The sequence below is a fragment of the Amblyraja radiata genome, chromosome 30 (assembly GCF_010909765.2).
Source record: "Amblyraja radiata isolate CabotCenter1 chromosome 30, sAmbRad1.1.pri, whole genome shotgun sequence".
NCBI classification, from domain to species: domain Eukaryota; kingdom Metazoa; phylum Chordata; class Chondrichthyes; order Rajiformes; family Rajidae; genus Amblyraja; species Amblyraja radiata.
The window spans coordinates 2,747,127-2,767,054 of NC_045985.1; the positions used below are offsets into that span (position 1 = coordinate 2,747,127).

Consider the following 19,928-nt stretch of genomic DNA (forward strand, 5'->3'; position numbering starts at 1 on the left):
ATCAGAGCTGTCTGTCTGTCTGTCTGTCGATCCGTTCATTTTAACGCGTTAACCGCGTCCGGCAACGGAACAGAAATTCCTATTGTGAAAATATTAAGATTGAAACAATCTCCCTTCCCGCGGGTTCAGCCGCGCCGGGTACCCACGGCCTCTCCCTCTCCCTCTCCCCCACCCCCCCCCCCCCCTCCACCTCCTCTCTCACCCCTACTCCTCCTCCCCCCCCCCCCCCCCACCTCCTCCTCCCCCCCTCCCCAATCCAGGACGCTCAGCCCCTCTCCTCCCCCCCTTGTACAACATGGCTAGTCTGTTCCTTGCCTCACTCTGCCGGGTCCGCGCTCGATCTCCACTCTGCCGGGTCCGCGCTAGATCTCCACTCTGCCGGGTCCGCGCTAGGGAGGAAAGGACAGCGAACTTCTTCACCCAAAAAGTTGTGAATGTGGAATTCTCTGCCACACAAGGCAGTGGATGCCAATCCCCGACCCCCCCCTCCCTCCCTCCCCCCTCTGTACCGGATGCCCAAATAAAATGTAGCCAATACTTGAGGAGCAGCCCCTTCAGATAGTCGAACAGGGGCTGCAACCTGTCACACTGCACGTAGACGTGGAACACGGTCTCTTCCTCGCCACAGAAGTGGGAGCCTCCCACAGCAGACCTCGAGGGTGCGGTGGGCCAGACCCCCGTTCCCTCACCTCCCCTCCTGGCCCCCTCCTGTTTTTGTTCAGTTTACAAATTTAACACGAATGCAGTCGTCGGAATCTCATTGGCACTTTTATTGTCACAGGTGTGAAATGCTACACATGGAAATTATATATTTGATTACAAACAGTCCAGCAGAGTATTACCGTACCCCAGGTCAGCAAGTGTACATAAACAGTCTACTGATCCTGTAAACAAGAGGGGCCATTGTACAAAATCCACACTCTAGTCATAGAGTGATAGATACAGTGTGGAAACAGGCCCTTCGGCCCAACTTGCCCACACCGGCCAACATGTCCCATCTACACTAGTCCCACCTGCCTGCATTTGGTCCATATCCCTCTAAACCTGTCCTATCCACGTACCTGTCCAAATGTTTCCGAAACGTTGCAATAGTATCGGCCTCATCTACCTCCTCTGGCAACTCGTTCCATACACCCACCACCCTTTGCATGAAGACGTTACCCGCTCCGATTCCTATTAAATCTTTCCCCCCTCACCTTAAACCTATTAGACTGTAGACAATGGGTGCAGGAGGAGGCCATTCGGCCCTTACAGCCAGCACCGCCATTCAATGTGATCATCCACAATCAGTACCCCGTTCCTGCCTTCTCCCCATATCCCCTGACTCCACTAACTTTAAGAGCCCTATCTTGCTCTCTCTTGATTCCACAGATACACAACTCTCAGTGTGAAAAAAGGGTTTCCTCATCTCTGTTCTGAATGGCCCATCCCTTATTCTTAAACGGTGGCCCCCTGGTTCTGGACTTCCCCAACATCGGGAACATGTTTCCTGCCTCTAGCAGGTCCAAACCCTTAATAATCTTTTATGTTTCAATAATATAGCCTCTCATCCTTCTAAACTCCTGAGTGTACATGCCCAGCCGCTCCATTCTCTCAGCATATGACAGTCCCGCAATCCCGGGAATTAACCGTGTAAACCTACGCTGCACTCCCTCAATATTAAGAATGTCCTTCCTCAAATTTGGAGACCAAAACTGCACACAATACTCCAGGTGTGGTCTCACTAGGGCCCGCTACAACTGCAGAAGGACCTCTTTGCTCCTATCCTCAACTCCTCTTGTTGTGAAGGCCAACATGCCATTCGCTTTCTTCACTGCCTGCTGTACCTGCATGCTTACTTTCAGGAGGCTAGTCTTATGAACCGAGCCTGTCCAGGATATTTGCAGTCCTAACTGGTGCCCAGGATTCATTGATCCCACCCAGTCACTTCCCACCCAGATCTTCCGTTTCCTCCCACTCCAAAGACATGCAGGTTTGTAGGTTAATTAGGAACAGTCAACATGGATTTGTGCCTGGAAGGTCATGTTTGACTAATCTTCTTAAATTTTTTGAAGAGGTTACTCGGGAAATTGATGAGGGTAAAGCGGTGGATGTTGTCTATATAGACTTCAGTAAGTCCTTTGACAAGGTTCCACATGGAAGGTTGGTTAAGAAGGTTCAATTGTTGGGTATTAATGGTGGAGTAGCAAGATGGATTCAACAGTGGCTGAATGGGAGATGCCAGAGAGTAATGGTGGATAACTGTTTGTCAGGTTGGAGGCCGGTGACTAGTGGTGTGCCACAGGGATCTGTGTTGGGTCCACTGTTGTTTGTCATATCCATCAATGATCGATTAGTAAGTATACAGATGATACTAAGATAGGTGGTGTTGTGGATAATGAAGTAGATTTCCAAAGTCTACAGAGAGATTTAGGCCATTTGGAAGAGTGGGCTGAAAGATGGCAGATGGAGTTTAATGCTGATAAGTGTGAGGTGCTACATCTTGGCAGGACAAATCAAAATAGGACGTACAAGGTAAATGGTAGCGAATTGAGGAATGCAGTTGAACAGAGGGATCGAGGAATAACTTTGCATAGTTCCCTGAAGGTGGAATCTCATGTAGATAGGGTGGTAAATAAAGCTTTTGGTGTGCTGGCTTTTATAAATCTGAGCATTGAGTATAGAAGTTGGGATGTAATGTTAAAATTGTACAAGGCATTAGTGAGGCCATTTCTGGAGTATGGTGTCCAATTTTGGTTGCCAAATTATAGGAAGGATGTCAACAAAATAAAGAGAGTACAGAGGAGATTTACTAGAATGTTGCCTGGGTTTCAGCAACTAAGTTACAGAGAAAGGTTGAACAAGTTAGGTCTTTATTCTTTGGAGCGCAGAAGGTTAAAGGGAGACTTGATAGAGGTCTTTAAAATGATGAGAGGGATAGACAGAGTTGACATGGATAAGTTTTTTCCATTGAGAGTAGGGAAGATTCAAACAAGGGGACATGATGTAAGAATTAAGAGACCGAAGTTTAGGGGTAACATGAGGGGGAACTTCTTTACTCGGGGAGTGGTAGCTGTGTGGAATGAGCTTCCAGTGGAAGTGGTGGAGGCAGGTTCGATTTTATAATTTAAAAATAAATTTGATAGGTATATGGATGGGAAAGGAATGGAGGGTTGTGGTCTGAGTGCAGGTAGATGGGACATGGGGAGAATAAGTGTTCGGCACGGACTAGAAGGGCCGAATGGCCTGTTTCCGTGCTGTAATTGTTATATGGCTAATGGGCTTGGTAAATGTAAAAATTGTCCCTAGTGTGTGTGGGATAGTGTTAGTGTGCGGGGATCGCTGGTCGGCGCGGACCCGGTGGGCCGAAGGGCCTGTTTCCACGCTGTATCTCTAAACTAAGCTGAACTAAACAACACAGATTACAATCAAGCCGTCCACAGTGTACAGATACAGGATAAAAGGAATAACATTTTTTAGTACAAGACAAAGTCTAGTTAAGTGCAATTAAACATGGACCCAGGTCTCTAAAGAAGTAGATGGGAGGTCAGGACCGCTCTCTAGTTGGTGAGAGGACGGTTCAGTTGCCTGATAACAGCCGGGAAGAAACTGTCCCTGAATCTGGAGGTGTGCGTTTTCACACTTCTGTACCTCTTGCCTGATGGGAGAGGGGAGAAGAGGGAGTGACCGGGGGGTGGGACTGGTCCTTGATGTTGCTGCTGGCCTTGCCGAGGCAGCGTGAGGTGTAGATGGAGTTGATGGAAGGGAGGTTGGTTCGTGTGCGTGACGGTCTGGGCTGCCTCCACAACTCTGCAATTTCTTGCGATCGTGGACAGAGCTGTTCCCAAAACCGTGCTGTGATGCATCCCGGATAAAATGCTTTCCATGGGGCATGCGTAGAAGTTGGGGAGAGTTGTTGGGGACATGCTGAACCTCCTAAGTCTTCTCAGGAAGTAGGGAGGGTAGACAAAAATGCTGGAGAAACTCAGCGGGTGAGGCAGCATCTATGGAGCGAAGGAAATAGGCAACGTTTCGGGTCAAAACCCTTCTTCAGGAAGTAGAGGCGTTGGTTTGCTTTCTTGGTCGTTGCTTCGATGTGGCTGGTCGGGGACAAGTTGCTGGTGATATTAACTTGTAAGAGGACACTCGATGCCAGGGCAACTAGGACTCATGCAGCCTGGACAACTGGACAATGAACTCGGACTCATGCAACATGGACAACTGGACAAATCGTCAGTGCGTTCCCTGAAGCAGATACGTTGAAGAAGGGGAGGAGCCCCCCCTTGAACGTCCAATCGCTGAAGGAGTGGAGGTGAGAGCCAGTGCTGTCATCACAGAACAGGACCTTGCCCTCGCCGTAGTCAACATATACGCCGATCATCTGGATCTTCTCCTGGGTGGCTGGGTGGATGGAGATCCGCTTGGAATTGGCGTCGTTGACCCTGAACACCTTCTGGTGGCACCCGATGGACCAGACCCCTCCCTCGGGTCTCAGTGTGGTCCTGGCCCTCTTCGCCGCATCGTTGGAGGCAACTCCCAGGTCCCATTCAGAGTTGCTGCCCACCTCCACTACCCAGTAGCACCGGCCAGAGGTGATCCCTTCCTCATCTCTGAGAGGTGGCTTCCCCATCACTGAGAGGATGGGCTCCGAAACCCCTCTGTCTACAGAAGTGATCGCCCGCCCCTTAACACAGCGCACTGTGACCAGGTCAGGTGATACCTGGAGCATCGGGTGGGCAGTGTTGGGGTCCAGGGTCACAGCAACTGAAAGAGTCAACAGAGGTGGCGTTCAGGTTAAGGACATAGAAACAGTGACAGTAGGTGCAGGAGGAGGCTGGGACTATCACAACATTTCCAAGTCATTAGACAGGTACATGATTAGGACAAGTTTAGATGGATCTGGGCCAAACACGGGCAGGTACTACTCAGTGTATGTGGGGCATGTGGGCAGGTGGGACTAGTGTAGAGGGAGTGCAGCGTAGGTTCACTAGGTTAATTCCCGGGATGGCGGGACTGTCATATGCTGATAGAATGGAGCGGCTGGGCTTGTACACTCTGGAGTTTAAAAGGATGAGAGGCAATCTTATTGAATCCCCTTTGCTCTACGTTGGACTTGAGTTTGACTAAATTATACTCATGGAGACACAAGGAACTGCAGATGCCAGTTTACCAAGGAAATACACAGAGTGCTGGAGTAACTCAGCGGGTCAGGCAGCATCTGTGGAGAACATGGATAGGTGACGTTTCACAGAGTGCTGGAGTAACTCAGCGGGTCAGGCAGCATCTGTGGAGAACATGGATAGGTGACGTTTCACAGAGTGCTGGAGTAACTCAGCGGGTCAGGCAGCATCTGTGGAGAACATGGATAGGTGACGTTTCACAGAGTGCTGGAGTAACTCAATGAGTCAGGCAACATCTGTGGAGAACATGGATAGGTGACGTTTCACTCAGTGCTGGAGTAACTCAGCGGGTCAGGCAGCATCTGTGGAGAACATGGATAGGTGACGTTTCAGGTCAGGACCATTCTTCAGCATTAAATGTTGGTCTGATACCACACACAGGGTCCCGAAGAACAAATTAAAATCAACGCGAAGTTACTCACCTTGCATCATCTGCAGACGCTGGTATTCTATATCATGGGGGGAGGAGAGGAGAGAGACAGAGAGAGAGAGTCACCATCACTGAGATCCCCAAACACCGACATTCCCAGATTCCCAGAGTTCCTGCGATCCACCCTTCCCGTTCCAGCATTCCGATTCTCTGGAACACTGGGGCGGCACGGTGGCGCAGCGGTAGAGTTGCTGCCTTACAGCGCCAGAGACCCGGGTTCCATCCAGACTACGGGTGCTGTCTGTACGGAGTTTGCACGTTCTCCCCGTGACCTGCGTGGGTTTTCTCCGAAAACTTCGGTTTCCTCCCACACTCCAGAGACGAGCAGGTTTGTAGGTTAATTGGCCTTGGTGTAAATGTAAACATTGTCCCTAATGTGTGTAGGATAGTGTTAGTGTGCGGGGATCGCAGGTCGGCGCGGACCCGGTGGGCTGAAGGGCCTGATTCCGTGCTGTATCTCTAAACTTAGCTAAACTAGCAGAAGCATTTCACTGTACCTCGGTACACGTGACAATAATCTATACTAAGCCAAGCCAAGCTGAACTAGGCTGCGGGTCAGGCAGCAGCCGAGGAGGTCGACTGACCGACCCAGTTTCGGGTCAGGACCTTGCCTAGCTTTGGGGGGTCGTGGCCAGGATGGGACCCTCCGCACTACAGGGGAGTGTGTGGGGGCAGAGGGTGGATGGGGCAAGGAGAGAGAGAGAGAGACGAGGGAGGGGGGGGGGGGAGGTGGGTGAGGGAGGGGGGAGTTGGAAGGGGCGAGTGAGGGGGGGAAGCAGGGGGACGGACTCGGGCCCTTCCCCTGACCCACCAGGAGGAGGCGATGATGAGAGGAGGCGTTGCCAAACTTACCGCTGCTTGTCGGCCGCTTCTCCAGATCTGCCGGAGGAAAGGGATAGCATCGCCGTCAGCAGGGCCGAGTGGCCATGCACATCAAACGCTCGAACCCTCAACCCCCCCTCTCCGCCAGAACAATGACCCACCATCTTCTCCCCCATCCCCCCTTCCACATCTCTATCTCTCTGCTCATCCCTGCTTCGACCATTGACTTTCTTCACTGCCTACTGTACCTGCATGCTTACTTTCAGTGACCGGTGTACAAGGACCCCCCAGACCCTGTTGTATTTCCCCTTTTCCCAACTTGACACCATTCAGGTAATAATCTGCCTTCCTGTTTTTGCCACCAAAGTGGATACAAGACCAGTCGCTCCATTCGTTGAGGATATGACAGTCCCGCCATCCCGGGAATTAACCTGGTGAACCTACGCTGGGTTCCCTCAATAGCAAGAATGTCCTTCCTCAAATTAGGGGACCAAAACTGCACACAATACTCCAGGTACTGCATGCGTCAGGGTACTGCCGGGTCCGCAGGTATGTCCCTGCAGGTCAGTGCTGGAGAGGGTCCCGTGGGTACCTACCTCGTATGTGGCGCTGCAGCCAGCGGTTCAGGAGCCCCAGTCCAACAAGCGATGCCGCAACGGCCAGGAAAATGACCACAAATCCGCCCATCCACTTGGACGTCCGAGGGAAGAACTCATCTGCAGGAGGCAGAAGCGAGTCAAAGGTCAGGAGTCAGGAAATCCCCTGGGGTCACGCATCCCCCCCCACCCTTGCCCTCCCCTCATCCCTTCCCCCCCACCCCAGTACCCCCCCTTCCCCCGCACCCCATCCATTGACTTGGCCACCTCTGCTGTCCGTGGCAATGAATTCAACAGATTCACCGTCCTCAGTCTGAAGAGATTCCTCGTCATCTCCTTCCTAAAGACACTTCCTTTAATTCAGAGGCTGTGACCCTCTAGTCCTAGACTCTCCCACCAGTGGAAACATCCTCTTCACATCCACTCCCTCTTCTTCCCTCTCCCATCAGGCAAAATTTACAGAAGTGTGAAAACGCACACCTCCAGATTCAGATACCGTTTCTTCCCAGCTGTTATCAGGCAACTGAATCATCCTACCACAACCAGAGAGCAGGTCCTGACCTCCCATCTAACTCATTGGTGACCCTCGAGCTATCTTTGATCAGACGTTACTGGCTTTACCTTGCACTAAAACATTATACCCTTATCATGTATCTGTTCACTGTAAATGGCTCAATTGTAATCACGTATTGTCTTTCTGCTGAGTGGTTAGCATGCAACAAAAGATTATCAATGTACCTCGGTACACAATAGGCAATAGGTGCAGGAGTAGGCCATTCAGCCCTTCGAGCCAGCACCACCATTTACTGTGATCATGGCTGATCATCCCCAATCAGACCCTGTTCCTGCCTTCTCCCCATATCCCCTGACTCCACTATCTTTAAGAGCCCTATCTAACTATCTCTTGAAAGTATCCAGAGAACCGGCCTCCACCGCCCTCAGAGGCAGAGAATTCCACAGACTCACAATTCTCTGTGAGAAAAAATGTTTCCTCACCTCCGTTCTAAATGGCTTACTCCTTATTCTTAAACTGTGTCCCCTGGTTCTCGACTCCTCCAACATCGGGAACATGTTTCCTGTCTCTAGTGTGTCCAAACTGAAGAAGGGTTTTGGCCCGAAACGTTGCCTATTTCCTTCGCTCCATAGATGCTTCTGCACCCGCTGAGTTTCTCCAGCACTTTTGTCTACCTTCGATTTTCCAGCATCTGTAGTTCCTTCTTAAACCCTTAATAATCTTATATGTTTCAATAAGATCCCCTCTCATCCTTCTAAACTCTAGAGTGTACAAGCCTAGCTGCTCCATTCTCTCAGCATATGACAGTCCAGCCATCCCGGGAATTAACCTGGTGAACCTACGCTGCACTCCCTCAATAGCAGGAATGTCTTTCCTCAAATTTGGAGACCAAAACTGCACACAATACTCCAGGTGTGGTCTCACTAGGGCTATGTACAACTGCAGAATGACCTCTTTGCTCCTATACTCAACTCCTCTTGTTATAAAGGCCAACTTGCCATTCGCTTTCTTCACTGCCTGCTGTACCTGCATGCTTACTTTCATAGACTGATGAACAAGGACCCCCAGAACCCGTTGTACTTCCCCTTTTCCCAACTTGACGCCATTTAGATAGTAATCTGCCTTCCTGTTTTTTATACCAAAGTGGATAACCTCACATTTATCCGCATAAAACTTAATCTGCCATGCATCTGCCCACTCGCCCAACCAGTCCAAGTCACCCTGCATTCTCATAGCATCCTCCTCACAGTTCACACTGACACCCAGCTTTGTGTCATCTGCAAATTTGCTAATGTTACTTTGAATCCCTTCATCCAAATCATCAATAATCTTCCTTCCTGTTTTTGATACCTAAGTGGATAACCTCACATTGATCCCCATGTCCGACCGTGAGCTCTGACCTGGGACGTGGAAGTCGGTGGAGACACTCTGCTTGGCGTCCGCTCCGGTTATCAGGCACTGGTAATCGCTGCCACTGTGGGTCGTCACCTCCACGATGCTCTTCACGCTGAAGAAACTCTTGGCGTTCTGCTCGCTCGTGGTTACGGGCTGCCGGGACACCTCCCCGCCGTGGCGCAGCCTCCACACCACCGTGGGCTGCGGGTACCAGCGCTGAGAGTCGCACACCAGCCGCACCCCATCCTCCGTGTACTCCAGCAGGTTGACGGAGGGGAGCTCGCCCAGACCTGTGGAGACAGCACCCATGGGTGGCCTGGGTCAGGCAGCAGGGGGGGGGAGGGGGGAGAAGGGCGCGGAGAGGGGAATTCCTATGGGTGCCCTGGGTCAGGCTGGGAGGGGGTACCAACCTCCCATTGGCCAGTTGGAGAGAAAAAACAGCACCCAAGGGTGGCAATAGGAAGGTTGCACGGCAGTCGGGTCTGTTTTAAAATCGCCCATGGTTCTCAAGTGGGTTTTACACAAAATGAAAACGCCTCTGAAGCAAACTTTTACAGCCAGATTTATCACTTCTGTGACTTTTTAGATACCAAAGGAATCAAGAAAAAACACAAATAATGCCTTACTGTTGATGAAATGCAGTGAGCAAAGGCGATAATTCCCAATATTTTCAATCTCAATATCTGCACGGCCAATGTTCAGCTCTCGCTTCTCTTTACCTTCATTTAACTTCACGTTTGGAATTCTAAAGTTGGGTACGTGTCTCTCGCGGTTTTCAACAGGTAGGAAAGTACGCGTTTCGTGTATTAACAACATATACCGGAAGCTGCGATGTCCTCCAGATGGATTGAGCGGCTCCGTGCGTCAAGCCCTATGGCCCAGTGACCTTACGTACAACCCCCCTATAGACAATAGGTGCAGGAGGAGGCCATTCAGCCCTTTGAGCCAGCACCGCCATTCAATGTGATCATGGCTGATCATCCCCAATCAGCACCCAGTTCCTGCTTTTTCCCCATATCTCTTGACTCCTTTAGCCCTAAGAGCTAAATCTAACTCTCTCTGGAAAACATCCAGTGAATTGGCCTCCACCGCCTTCTGCGGCAGAGAATTCCACAGATTCACAACTCTGCAGGTGAAAAAGTTTTTCCCACATCTCAGTCCTAAATGGCCGACCCCTTATTCTTAAACTGTGTGGCCCCTGGTTCCAGACTCCCCCTACATTGAGAACATGTTTCCTGCCTCTAGCGTGTCCAAACCCTTAATAATCTTATGTTTCAATAAGATACCCTCTCATCCTTCTAAACTCCAGAGTGTACAAGCCCAGCTGCTCCATTCTCTCAGCATATGACAGTCCCGCCATCCCGTACAAGTGATAGATGTGGCCCGCCATCCGCTCACCCCTTCATCCTCGTAGCATCCTCCTCGCAGTTCACACTGCCACCCAGCTTTGTGCCATCTCCTCTCTTTCTCACCTCCTATCCCTCTCTCTCTCCCCTTCCCCACTGACACATCTCCTCCACCCCTGACTCATCCGCTCCGCCCCGTCCCCTCTCCCCGTTTCTCCCGCCCCTGTCCCCGCCTCTCTCCCCGCTTCTCCCGTCCCCTCTCCCCGCCCCTCTCCCCTCTCACTTTCCCAGGGCTCCGGCTTCCCGTCTTCCTTCCTCCCTTACACTTTCCACTCCCCACCCACCCCTCGCCTGCACCGACGCTTCCCTCTCTCTGCCCCAGCCCAGCGGGCCGTTTGATTCGGTGAGGTTTCCCCACAAGCCTGGACCCGGCGCCCGTAGTGTAGACGTGACCGGGACACGGTGAAGGATGCGGCCCTCTGACTGCAAGGCAGCGGGACAGCTGCGGCTGCTGACAGGGACAGAGAGAGAGGCCGCTCGGCCCGCGCGTTGCTGCTGTCCGCTGAGTCGGGAATGGACAATTGTCAGTAAAATGAGGAACTCAGCGGGTCGGGCAGCATGTGTGGAGGGAATGGATAGGCGACCCTTCAGACTGATGGGGGAGTGAGAGAAAGCTGGAACAGAGAGGTGTGTGTGTGTGGGGTGGGGGTGGGGGTGGGGGTGGGGGTGGTGGTGGTGATGCCTGTCAAATGATTGGTGGAAGAAGGAACTGCAGATGCTGGTTTAAACCGAAGTTAGACACAAAAAGCTGCAGTAACTCAGCGGGTCAGGCAGCATCTGTGGAGAGAAGGAATGGGTCGAAGTAGGGTCTCGACCGCTGAGTTACTCCAGCATTTTGTGTCGATCTTAAGTGATGGGTGGATACAGGTGAGGGGGTGATCAGTGGGTGGAATAAGTGGCAATGACTAGAGGTGAAAATGAGACAAAATTATGTCAGATGAGGAGAGAAGAGGTGGAGTGAAATGTAAAGCCGGAGGGAGGGAGAGATGGGTGGGGGGATGGGGCGTGATGGGGAGAATGGGGGTGGATAACAGGGAAATGGGGGTCTTGGAGATGGGAGGTGAGCAGGTTGAAGAGGGGAAAGGAGCAGGGTGACTGGGGAGGGGTGGGAGATGATGACAGAAATGTGTGCTCAAATTTCCAGTCATCTCCCCACCCCCACCCCTCCCTCACTTTCCCCTTTCCCTCCCCCGACAAAATCTGTGTGGGCATCTGATCTTCTAGAGGTGTATTGATCTTATAGAGGTGTATAAAAGCATGAGAGGAATAGATCAGGTAGACGCACAGAATCTCTTGCCCAGAGTAGGGGAATCGAGGACCAGAGGACATAGGTTCAAGGTGAAGGGGAAAAGATTTAATGGGAATCTGAGGGATCTACAGGAGGCGCTGTCTCATAAAGGCAGCCGGCATCATCACAGACCCACACCACCCTGGCCACGCTCTCATCTCGCTGCTAACATCGGGAAGAAGGTACAGGAGCCTGAACACTGCATCGATCATACATCGATCAGGCTATGAAACTCTCCAAACTCCAAATACACTCCAAACGATAGAAACTTGCGGGAATTATGTTTTGACTTTACACAACCATTTTCTATTTCCCCGAGATGTGATCAATTTTCGGATCACATTCTCCGGGCTCTGCGGCCTACCGTCGCTGGAGCTGGAAGCCTCCTCGGGCTGTCGTGAGCCCCACCGCGGGGCGCGGACTTAACATCGGAGCGGATCCCTTGCCTGGGATCGCTCCCACTGCGCACTTACCATCAAGGGCTGACCCGCTGAGTTACTCCAGCACTCTGTGAAACGTCACCTATCCATGTTCTCCACAGATGCTGCCTGACCCAGCGTTTTGTGTCAATCCTCTAATAATTGGTCTCTTGTGTTTAAGGAAGGATTTGGATTCTCCCCACAGCTGGTAAGTTTCAGGATACGTGCTGTTAGACCTCATGGTCAAAGACACGGCATACCTGCCTACAGGTGTTTACACATTGTAATCACATTGAATTCATTAACATGAACCCTTCTTCCTTGCACTTTCAGGCATGGACAGAATCAGAAACGCGGCTGGTAAGATCTTCTCCTCACCGAGTTTCTGCTCAACTGTTTTAGTGACTTTTATAGAGTCAGACAGCACAGAAACAGGCCCTTCGGTCCAACTTGCCCATGCTGACCCACATGTCCATTCTACGCTAGTCCCACCTGCCCACAATAATCCACATGCCCCACCTCCACTAAGTACTACCTGCCCACAGTGATCCACATGCCCCACCTCCACTAAGTACTACCTGCCCACACTGTCCCACATGTCAATAGACAATAGGTGCAGGAGTAGGCCATTCAGCCCTTCAAACCAGCACCGCCATTCAATGTGATCACGGCTGATCATCCACAATTAGTACCCCACCCCGTTGCTGCCTTGTCCCCACATCCCATGACTCCACTATATTTAAGAGCCCTATCTAGCTCTCTGTTGAAAGTATCCAGAGAACCAGCCTCCACCACCCTCTGAGGCAGAGAATTCCACAGACTCACAACTCTCTGGGTGAAAAAGTGTTTCTTAGTCTCCGTTCTAAATGGCTTACTCCTTATTCTTAAACTGTGGCCCCTGGTTCTGGACTCCCCCTACATCGGGAATATGTTTCCTGCCTCTCGCATGTCCAAACCCTGAATAATCTTGTATGTTTCAATAATATTGCCTCTCATCCTTTTAAACTCCAGAGTGTACAAGCCCAGCCGCTCCATTCTATCAGCATATGACAGTCCCGCCATCCCGGGAATTAACCTGGTGAACCTACGCTGCATTCCCTCTACACTAGTCCCACCTGCCCACATGCCCCACCTACACTGAGTAGTACCTGCCCGTGTTTGGCCCAGATCCATCTAAACTTGTCCTATCCATGTACCTGTCTAATGACTTGGAAATGTTGTGGTAGTCCCAGCCTCCTCCTGCACCTACTGTCTCTGTTTCTATATCCTTAACCTGAACGCCACCTCTGTTGACTCTTTCAGTTGCTGTGACCCTGGACCCCAACACTGCCCACCCGATGCTCCAGGTATCACCTGACCTGGTCACAGTGCGCTGTGTTAAGGGGCGGGCGATCACTTCTGTAGACAGAGGGGTTTCGGAGCCCATCCTCTCAGTGATGGGGAAGCCACCTCTCAGAGATGATCGGCGTATACCTTGACTACGGCGAGGGAAAGGTCCTGTTCTGTGATGACAGCACCGGCTCTCACCTCCACTCCTTCAGCGATTGGACGTTCAAGGGGGGGCTCCTCCCCTTCTTCAACGTATCTGCTTCAGGGAACGCACTGACGATTTGTCCAGTTGTCCATGTTGCATGAGTCCGAGTTCATTGTCCAGTTGTCCATGTTGCATGAGTCCGAGTTCATTGTCCAGTTGTCCATGTTGCATGAGTCCGAGTTCATTGTCCAGTTGTCCAGGCTGCATGAGTCCGAGTTCATTGTCCAGTTGTCCAGGCTGCATGAGTCCTAGTTGCCCTGGCATCGAGTGTCCTCTTACAAGTTAATATCACCAGCAACTTGTCCCAGATCAGCCACATCGAAGCAACGACCAAGAAAGCAAACCAACGCCTCTACTTCCTGAAGAAGGGGTTTGACCCGAAACGTTGCCTATTTCCTTCGCTCCATAGATGCTGCCTCGCCCGCTGAGTTTCTCCAGCATTTTTGTCTACCCTCCCTACTTCCTGAGAAGGCTTAGGAGGTTCAGCATGTCCCCAACAACTCTCCCCAAATTCTACGCATGCCCCGTGGAAAGCATTTTATCCGGGATTCATCACAGCACGGTTTTGGGAACAGCTCTGTCCACGATCGCAAGAAATTGCTGAGTTGTGGAGGCAGCCCAGACCGTCACGCACACGAACCAACCTCCCTTCCATCGACTCCATCTACACCTCACGCTGCCTCGGCAAGGCCAGCAGCATCATCAAGGACCAGTCTCACCCCCGGTCACTCCCTCTTCTCCCCTCTCCCATCAGGCAAGAGGTACAGAAGTGTGAAAACGCACACCTCCAGATTCAGGGACAGTTTCTTCCCGGCTGTTATCAGGCAACTGAACCGTCCTCTCACCAACTAGAGAGCGGTCCTGACCTCCCATCTACTTCTTTAGAGACCTGGGTCCATCTTTAATTGCACTTAACTAGACTTTATCTTGCACTAAAAAATGTTATTCCTTTTATCCTGTGTCTGTACATTGTGGACGGCTTGATTGTAAACTATGTTGTTTAGTTCAGCTTAGTTTAGAGATACAGCGTGGAAACAGGCCCTTCGGCCCACCGGGTCCGCGCCGACCAGCGATCCCCGCACACTAACACTATCCCACACACACTAGGGACAATTTTTACATTTACCAAGCCAATTAACCATCTAACAATTACAGCACGGAAACAGGCCATTCGGCCCTTCTAGTCCGTGCCGAACACTTATTCTCACCTAGTCCCATCTACCTGCACTCAGACCATAACCCTCCATTCCTTTCCCGTCCATATAATTATCCAATTTATTTTTAAATGATAAAATCGAACCTGCCTCCACCACTCCCACTGGAAGCTCATTCCACACAGCTACCACTCTCTGAGTAAAGAAGTTCCCCCTCATGTTACCCCTAAACTTCTGTCCCTTAATTCTCAAATCATGTCCTCTTGTTTGAAACTTCCCTACTCTCAATGGAAAAACTTATCCACATCAACTCTGTCTATCCCTCTCATCATTTTAAAGACCTCTATCAAGTCCCCCCTTAAACTTCTGCACTCCAAAGAATAAAGACCTATCTTGTTCAACCTTTCTCTGTAACTTAGGTGCTGAAACCCAGGCAACATTCTAGTAAATCGCCTCTGTACTCTCTCTATTTTGTTGACATCTTGCCTATAATTTGGCGACCAAAATTGTACACCATACTCCAGAATTGGCCTCACTAATGCCTTGTACAATTTTAACAAAATGGTGCCACAGTCAGAGTAAGAGTGTTGGACTTTGTTTTACCGTGATTGAACATCCCTGACCGTGTATGTAAGTTTTGGACATGTTTGAAAATAAAGCAGTGTTTGTTTAACTTAACCACGGAGTCAAGTGGATAACTAGGATTTACGGTACATCGGTACGACTCACGTAGGCCGTGATTCTGACGTAACAAACATTACATCCCAACTTCCATACTTAATGCTCTGATTTATAAAGGCCAGCACACCAAAAGCTTTCTTTACCACCCTATTTACATGCGATTCCACCTTCAGGGAACTATGCACAGTTATTCCTCGATCCCTCTGTTCAACTGCATTCCTCAATTCGGTACCATTTACCATGTACGTCCTATTTTGATTTGTCCTGCCAAGATGTAGCACCTCACACTTATCAACATTATACTCCATCTGCCATCTTTCAGCCCACTCTTCCAAATGGCCTAAATCTCTCTGTAGACTTTGGAAATCTACTTAATTATCCACAACACCACCTATCTTAGTATCATCTGCATACTTACTAATCCAATTTACCACACCATCATCCAGATCATTGATGGATATGACAAACAGTGGACCCAACACAGATCCCTGTGGCACTCCACTAGTCACCGGCCTCCAACCTGACAAACAGTTATCCACCATTACTCTCTGGCATCTCCCATTCAGCCACTGTTGAATCCATCTTGCTACTCCACCATTAATACCCAACAATTGAACCTTCTTAACCAACCTTCCATGTGGAACCTTGTTAAAGGCCTTACTGAAGTCTATATAGACAACATCCACCGCTTTACCCTCATGAATTCCCGAGTAACCTCTTCAAAAAATTCAAGAAGATTAGTCAAACATGACATTCCAGGCACAAATCCATGTTGACTGTTCCTAATTAACCTACAAACCTGCACGTCTTTGGAGTGGGAGGAAACGGAAGATCTGGGTGGGAAGAGACTGGGTGGGATCAATGAATCCTGGGCACCAGTTAGGAATGCAAAAATCCTGGACAGGCTCGGCTCATAAGACTAGCCTCTGAAAGTAAGCATGCAGGTACAGCAGGTAGTGAAGAAATCGAATGGCATGTTGGCCTTCACAACAAGAGGAGTTGAGGACAGGAGCAAAGAGGTCCTTCTGCAGTTGTACAGGGCCCTAGTGAGACCACACCTGAAGTATTGTATGCAGTTCTGGTCTCCAAATTTGAGGAAGGACATTCTTGCTATTGAGGGAGTGCAGCGTAGGTTTACACGGTTAATTCCCAGGATGGCGGGACTGTCATATGCTGAGAGAATGGAGTGGCTGGGCTTGTACACTCTGGAGTTTAGAAGGATGAGAGGGAATCTTATTGAAACATATGAGATTATTAAGGGTTTGGACCTGCTAGAGGCAGGAAACATGTTCCCGATGTTGGGGAAGTCCAGAAGCCAGGGGGCCACGGTTTAAGAATAAGGGATAGGCCATTTAGAACAGAGATGAGGAAACCCTTTTTTCACATTGAGAGTTGTGTATCTGTGGAATCAAGAGAGAGCTAGATAGGGCTCTTAAATATAGTGGAGTCAGGGGATATGGGGAGAAGGGAGGAACGGGGTACTGATTGAGGATGATCAGCCAAGATCACAGTGAATGGCGATGCTGGCTGCAAGGGCCGAATGGCCTCCTCCTGCACATATTGTCTATTGTCTAATAAGGTTAGGGGGGAAAGATTTAATAGGAATCGGAGCAGGTAACGTCTTCATGCAAAGGGTGGTGGGTGTATGGAACGAGTTGCCAGAGGAGGTAGATGAGGCCGATACTATTGCAACGTTTAGGAAACTGTTGGACAGGTACGTGGATAGGACAGGTTTAGAGGGATATGGACCAAATGCAGGCAGGTGGGACTAGTGTAGATGAGACATTGTTGGCCGGTGTGGGCAAGTTGGGCCGAAGGGCCTGTTTCCACACTGTATCTATCACTCTATGACTAGAGGGTGGATTTTGTACAATGGCCCCTCTTGTTTACAGGATCAGTAGACTGTTTATGTACACTTGCTGACCTGGGGTACGGTAATACTCTACTGGACTGTTTGTAATCAAAAATATAATTTCAATGTGTAGCATTTCACACCTGTGACAATAAAAGTGCCAATGAGATTCCGACAACTGCGTTCGTGTTCAATTTGTAAACTGAACAAAAACAGGAGGGGGACCAGGAGAGGAGGTGAGGGAACGGGGGTCTGGCCCACCGCACCCTCGAGGTCGGCTGTGGGAGGCTCCCACTTCTGCGGCGAGGAAGAGACCGTGTTCCACGTCTACGTGCAGTGTGAGAGGTTGCAGCCCCTGTTCGACTATGTGAAGGGGCTGCTCCTCAAGTATTGGCTACATTTTAGCCCCACACTCCTGATATTTGGGCATCCGGTACAGAGAGGGGAGGGTCGCGGGAGGGGGGGGGGGGGATATCTCTGTCCGTCTGCTCCTGGGCCTGGTCAAGATGGTCATTCGCGGGTCCAGACAGCGGGCAGTCTTTGGCCACACCGGGGTCGGCTGCCTGCCCCTTGTCTGGGCCCACGTCCGTGCCGGCGTGTCCCTGGAGAGGGAACACACACGCGGTGTCCACGGGGACCCTGGAGACCGTACGTGAACGCTCGTCACCGCGGGAGGTTGAGTGTATTGTTGATAAAGTTGGCGTTATATTAATTTGTTGATCATTTGTTTGTACATAGGCAGACTTTGTTTGTGTTAATACTCTGTATGTTTAATTTTATTTTTTGAATAAAAGTAATTGTATAATATAAAATAAAACGACGGGGAACAAAGGTGGACTGGCAAGGAGACATAGAAACATAGCTGCAGGAGGAGGCCATTCGGCCCTTCGAACCAGCACCGTAATTCAATGTGACCATGGCTGATCATCCCAATCAGTACCCCGTTCCTGCCTTCTCCCCATATCCCCTGACTCCGCTATCTTTAACTCTATCTAACTCTTTCTTGAAAGCATCCAGTGAATTGGCCTCCACTGCCTTCTGTGGCAGAGAATTCCACAGATTCACAACTTTCTGGGTGAAGAAGTTCGCTGTCCTTTCCTCCCTAGCGCGGACCCGGCAGAGTGGAGCTCAAACGCGGACCCGGCAGAGTGGAGATCGAGCGCGGACCCGGCAGAGTGGAGATCGAGCGCGGACCTGAGGGAGATACGCTGCCCCCATCGCTCTTCGTTCTCCCTACACGGTCCTCCCTGGAGTTTCCTGTACACGGTCCGCCCTATTGGGTCCGCACCACGTTGCTAGCGCCCACAGTGCTGCGTCCCCGCTTCGCTTTATTCCCCGGGGGGGGGGGGGGGGGGGGGGGGGGGGGCGAGATGAATGAACTGCCAGGGACGGGTTAAGACCTCTCGGCCCTGAACACAGAAAATATTACGGTGCCCCCCATATAGTGGAAACGACAACCTAGAAGGAAAGCAAACGAGGAACTGATCAAAGGTACACAAAAATACTGGAGAAACTCAGCGGGTGCAGCAGCATCTATGGAGCGAAGGAAATAGGCGACGTTTCGGGCCGAAACCCTTCTTCAGACTGATAGGGGGGGGGGGGGGGGGGACTTCCAGCATCTGCAGTTCCTTCTTGAGGAACTGATCAATGCAGGTAGACAAAACTGCTGGAAAAACTCTGTGGGTGAGGCAGCATCTATGGATCGAAGGAGGACAGGTTTCAGCTCGAAACGTTGCCTATTTCCTTCGCTCCATAGATGCAGCCTCACCCGCTGAGTTTCTCCAGCATTTTTGTCTACCTTTGATTTTTCGGCATCTGCAGTTCCTTCTTAAACAACTGATCAATGCAGACCTGGATGCTTTACGGGACCATTATCTCCCAATGGGGAATGCTTCTATTCAGGAGACGTGGGACACGGTTGAAACCAAAATAGATAATGGAGAGACATTTTCCAAAAAATCAGCAGCCAAACCAACCTCCCCTGGTTCACCAGACAATCACCACACTCAGATGTAAGAAACAGGGCATACAAACTATGAAGCAAAGAGGACACAAGACAGAGAAGATTGGGATTCCTTTGTGAATTGCCGGAGGGAATTAAGGAAAGCTCTGAATAAAGCTGAACAAGACTTTGTGTCAAACAACCTTACCACAGCAATGAAAGAAAACGTCAAGCAATTTTGGTCTTATATGAAACGTTTGGGTAACGGAGAGAAGGGAGTTGCGGACCATGTGGTGAACAACACAGTTGTAAGTGACGGGAAAGGGAAGGCCGGAGCACTTACAATACAATACAATACAATTCAATTTATTGTCATTTGGACCCCGTGAGGTCCAAACGAAATGCCGTTTCTGCAGCCATACATTACAACAAATAGACCCAAGACACAACATATTTTACATAATACAATACAATACAATTCAATTTATTGTCATTTGGACCCCGTGAGGTCCAAACGAAATGCCGTTTCTGCAGCCATACATTACAACAAATAGACCCAAGACACAACATATTTTACATAAACATCCATCACATTGCTGTGATGGAAGGCCAAAAAAACTTCTCTCTCCACTGCACTCTCCCCCCCCATGTCAGAGTCAAAGTCAAAGCCCCCGGCGGGCGATGGCGAATTGTCCCGTGGCCATTAAACCACGCCGGGTAATGCAAGTTCGCGCAC

At 50.3% G+C, this 19,928-nt stretch overlaps 2 protein-coding genes and 1 long non-coding RNA gene across 5 annotated transcripts in view; 1 reads left to right on the forward strand and 2 right to left on the reverse strand.

Annotated features, from left to right (window-relative positions):
• Positions 1 to 4,830, reverse strand: part of LOC116990096 (butyrophilin subfamily 3 member A1-like) — a 48,746-nt gene extending 43,916 nt beyond the window's left edge. The window contains exon 1 of the mRNA XM_033047629.1: positions 4,165 to 4,830. Within this exon, the coding sequence (XP_032903520.1) occupies positions 4,184 to 4,708 (525 nt within the window). The 5' untranslated portion in view covers positions 4,709 to 4,830 and the 3' untranslated portion in view covers positions 4,165 to 4,183. The remainder of the gene's footprint in view (positions 1 to 4,164) is intronic.
• The window catches only part of LOC116990092 (butyrophilin subfamily 1 member A1-like), a 109,650-nt gene extending 100,423 nt beyond the window's left edge, over positions 1 to 9,227 (reverse strand). For all 3 annotated transcript variants that reach the window (XM_033047626.1, XM_033047624.1, XM_033047625.1), the window contains exons 1-3: positions 8,922 to 9,227; positions 7,008 to 7,127; positions 6,442 to 6,468 (exon numbers count right to left, since the gene is read on the reverse strand). In XM_033047626.1, coding sequence (XP_032903517.1) covers positions 6,442 to 6,468; positions 7,008 to 7,127; positions 8,922 to 9,225 — 451 coding nt within the window. In that variant the 5' untranslated portion in view covers positions 9,226 to 9,227. The remainder of the gene's footprint in view (positions 1 to 6,441; positions 6,469 to 7,007; positions 7,128 to 8,921) is intronic.
• Positions 9,228 to 12,211: 2,984 nt separating this feature from the next.
• On the forward strand, positions 12,212 to 13,484 carry LOC116990098. The gene is made up of 3 exons (XR_004416412.1): positions 12,212 to 12,237; positions 12,363 to 12,389; positions 13,332 to 13,484. It is a non-coding gene; the product is annotated as an uncharacterized LOC116990098 (long non-coding RNA).
• Positions 13,485 to 19,928: the final 6,444 nt, after the last annotated feature.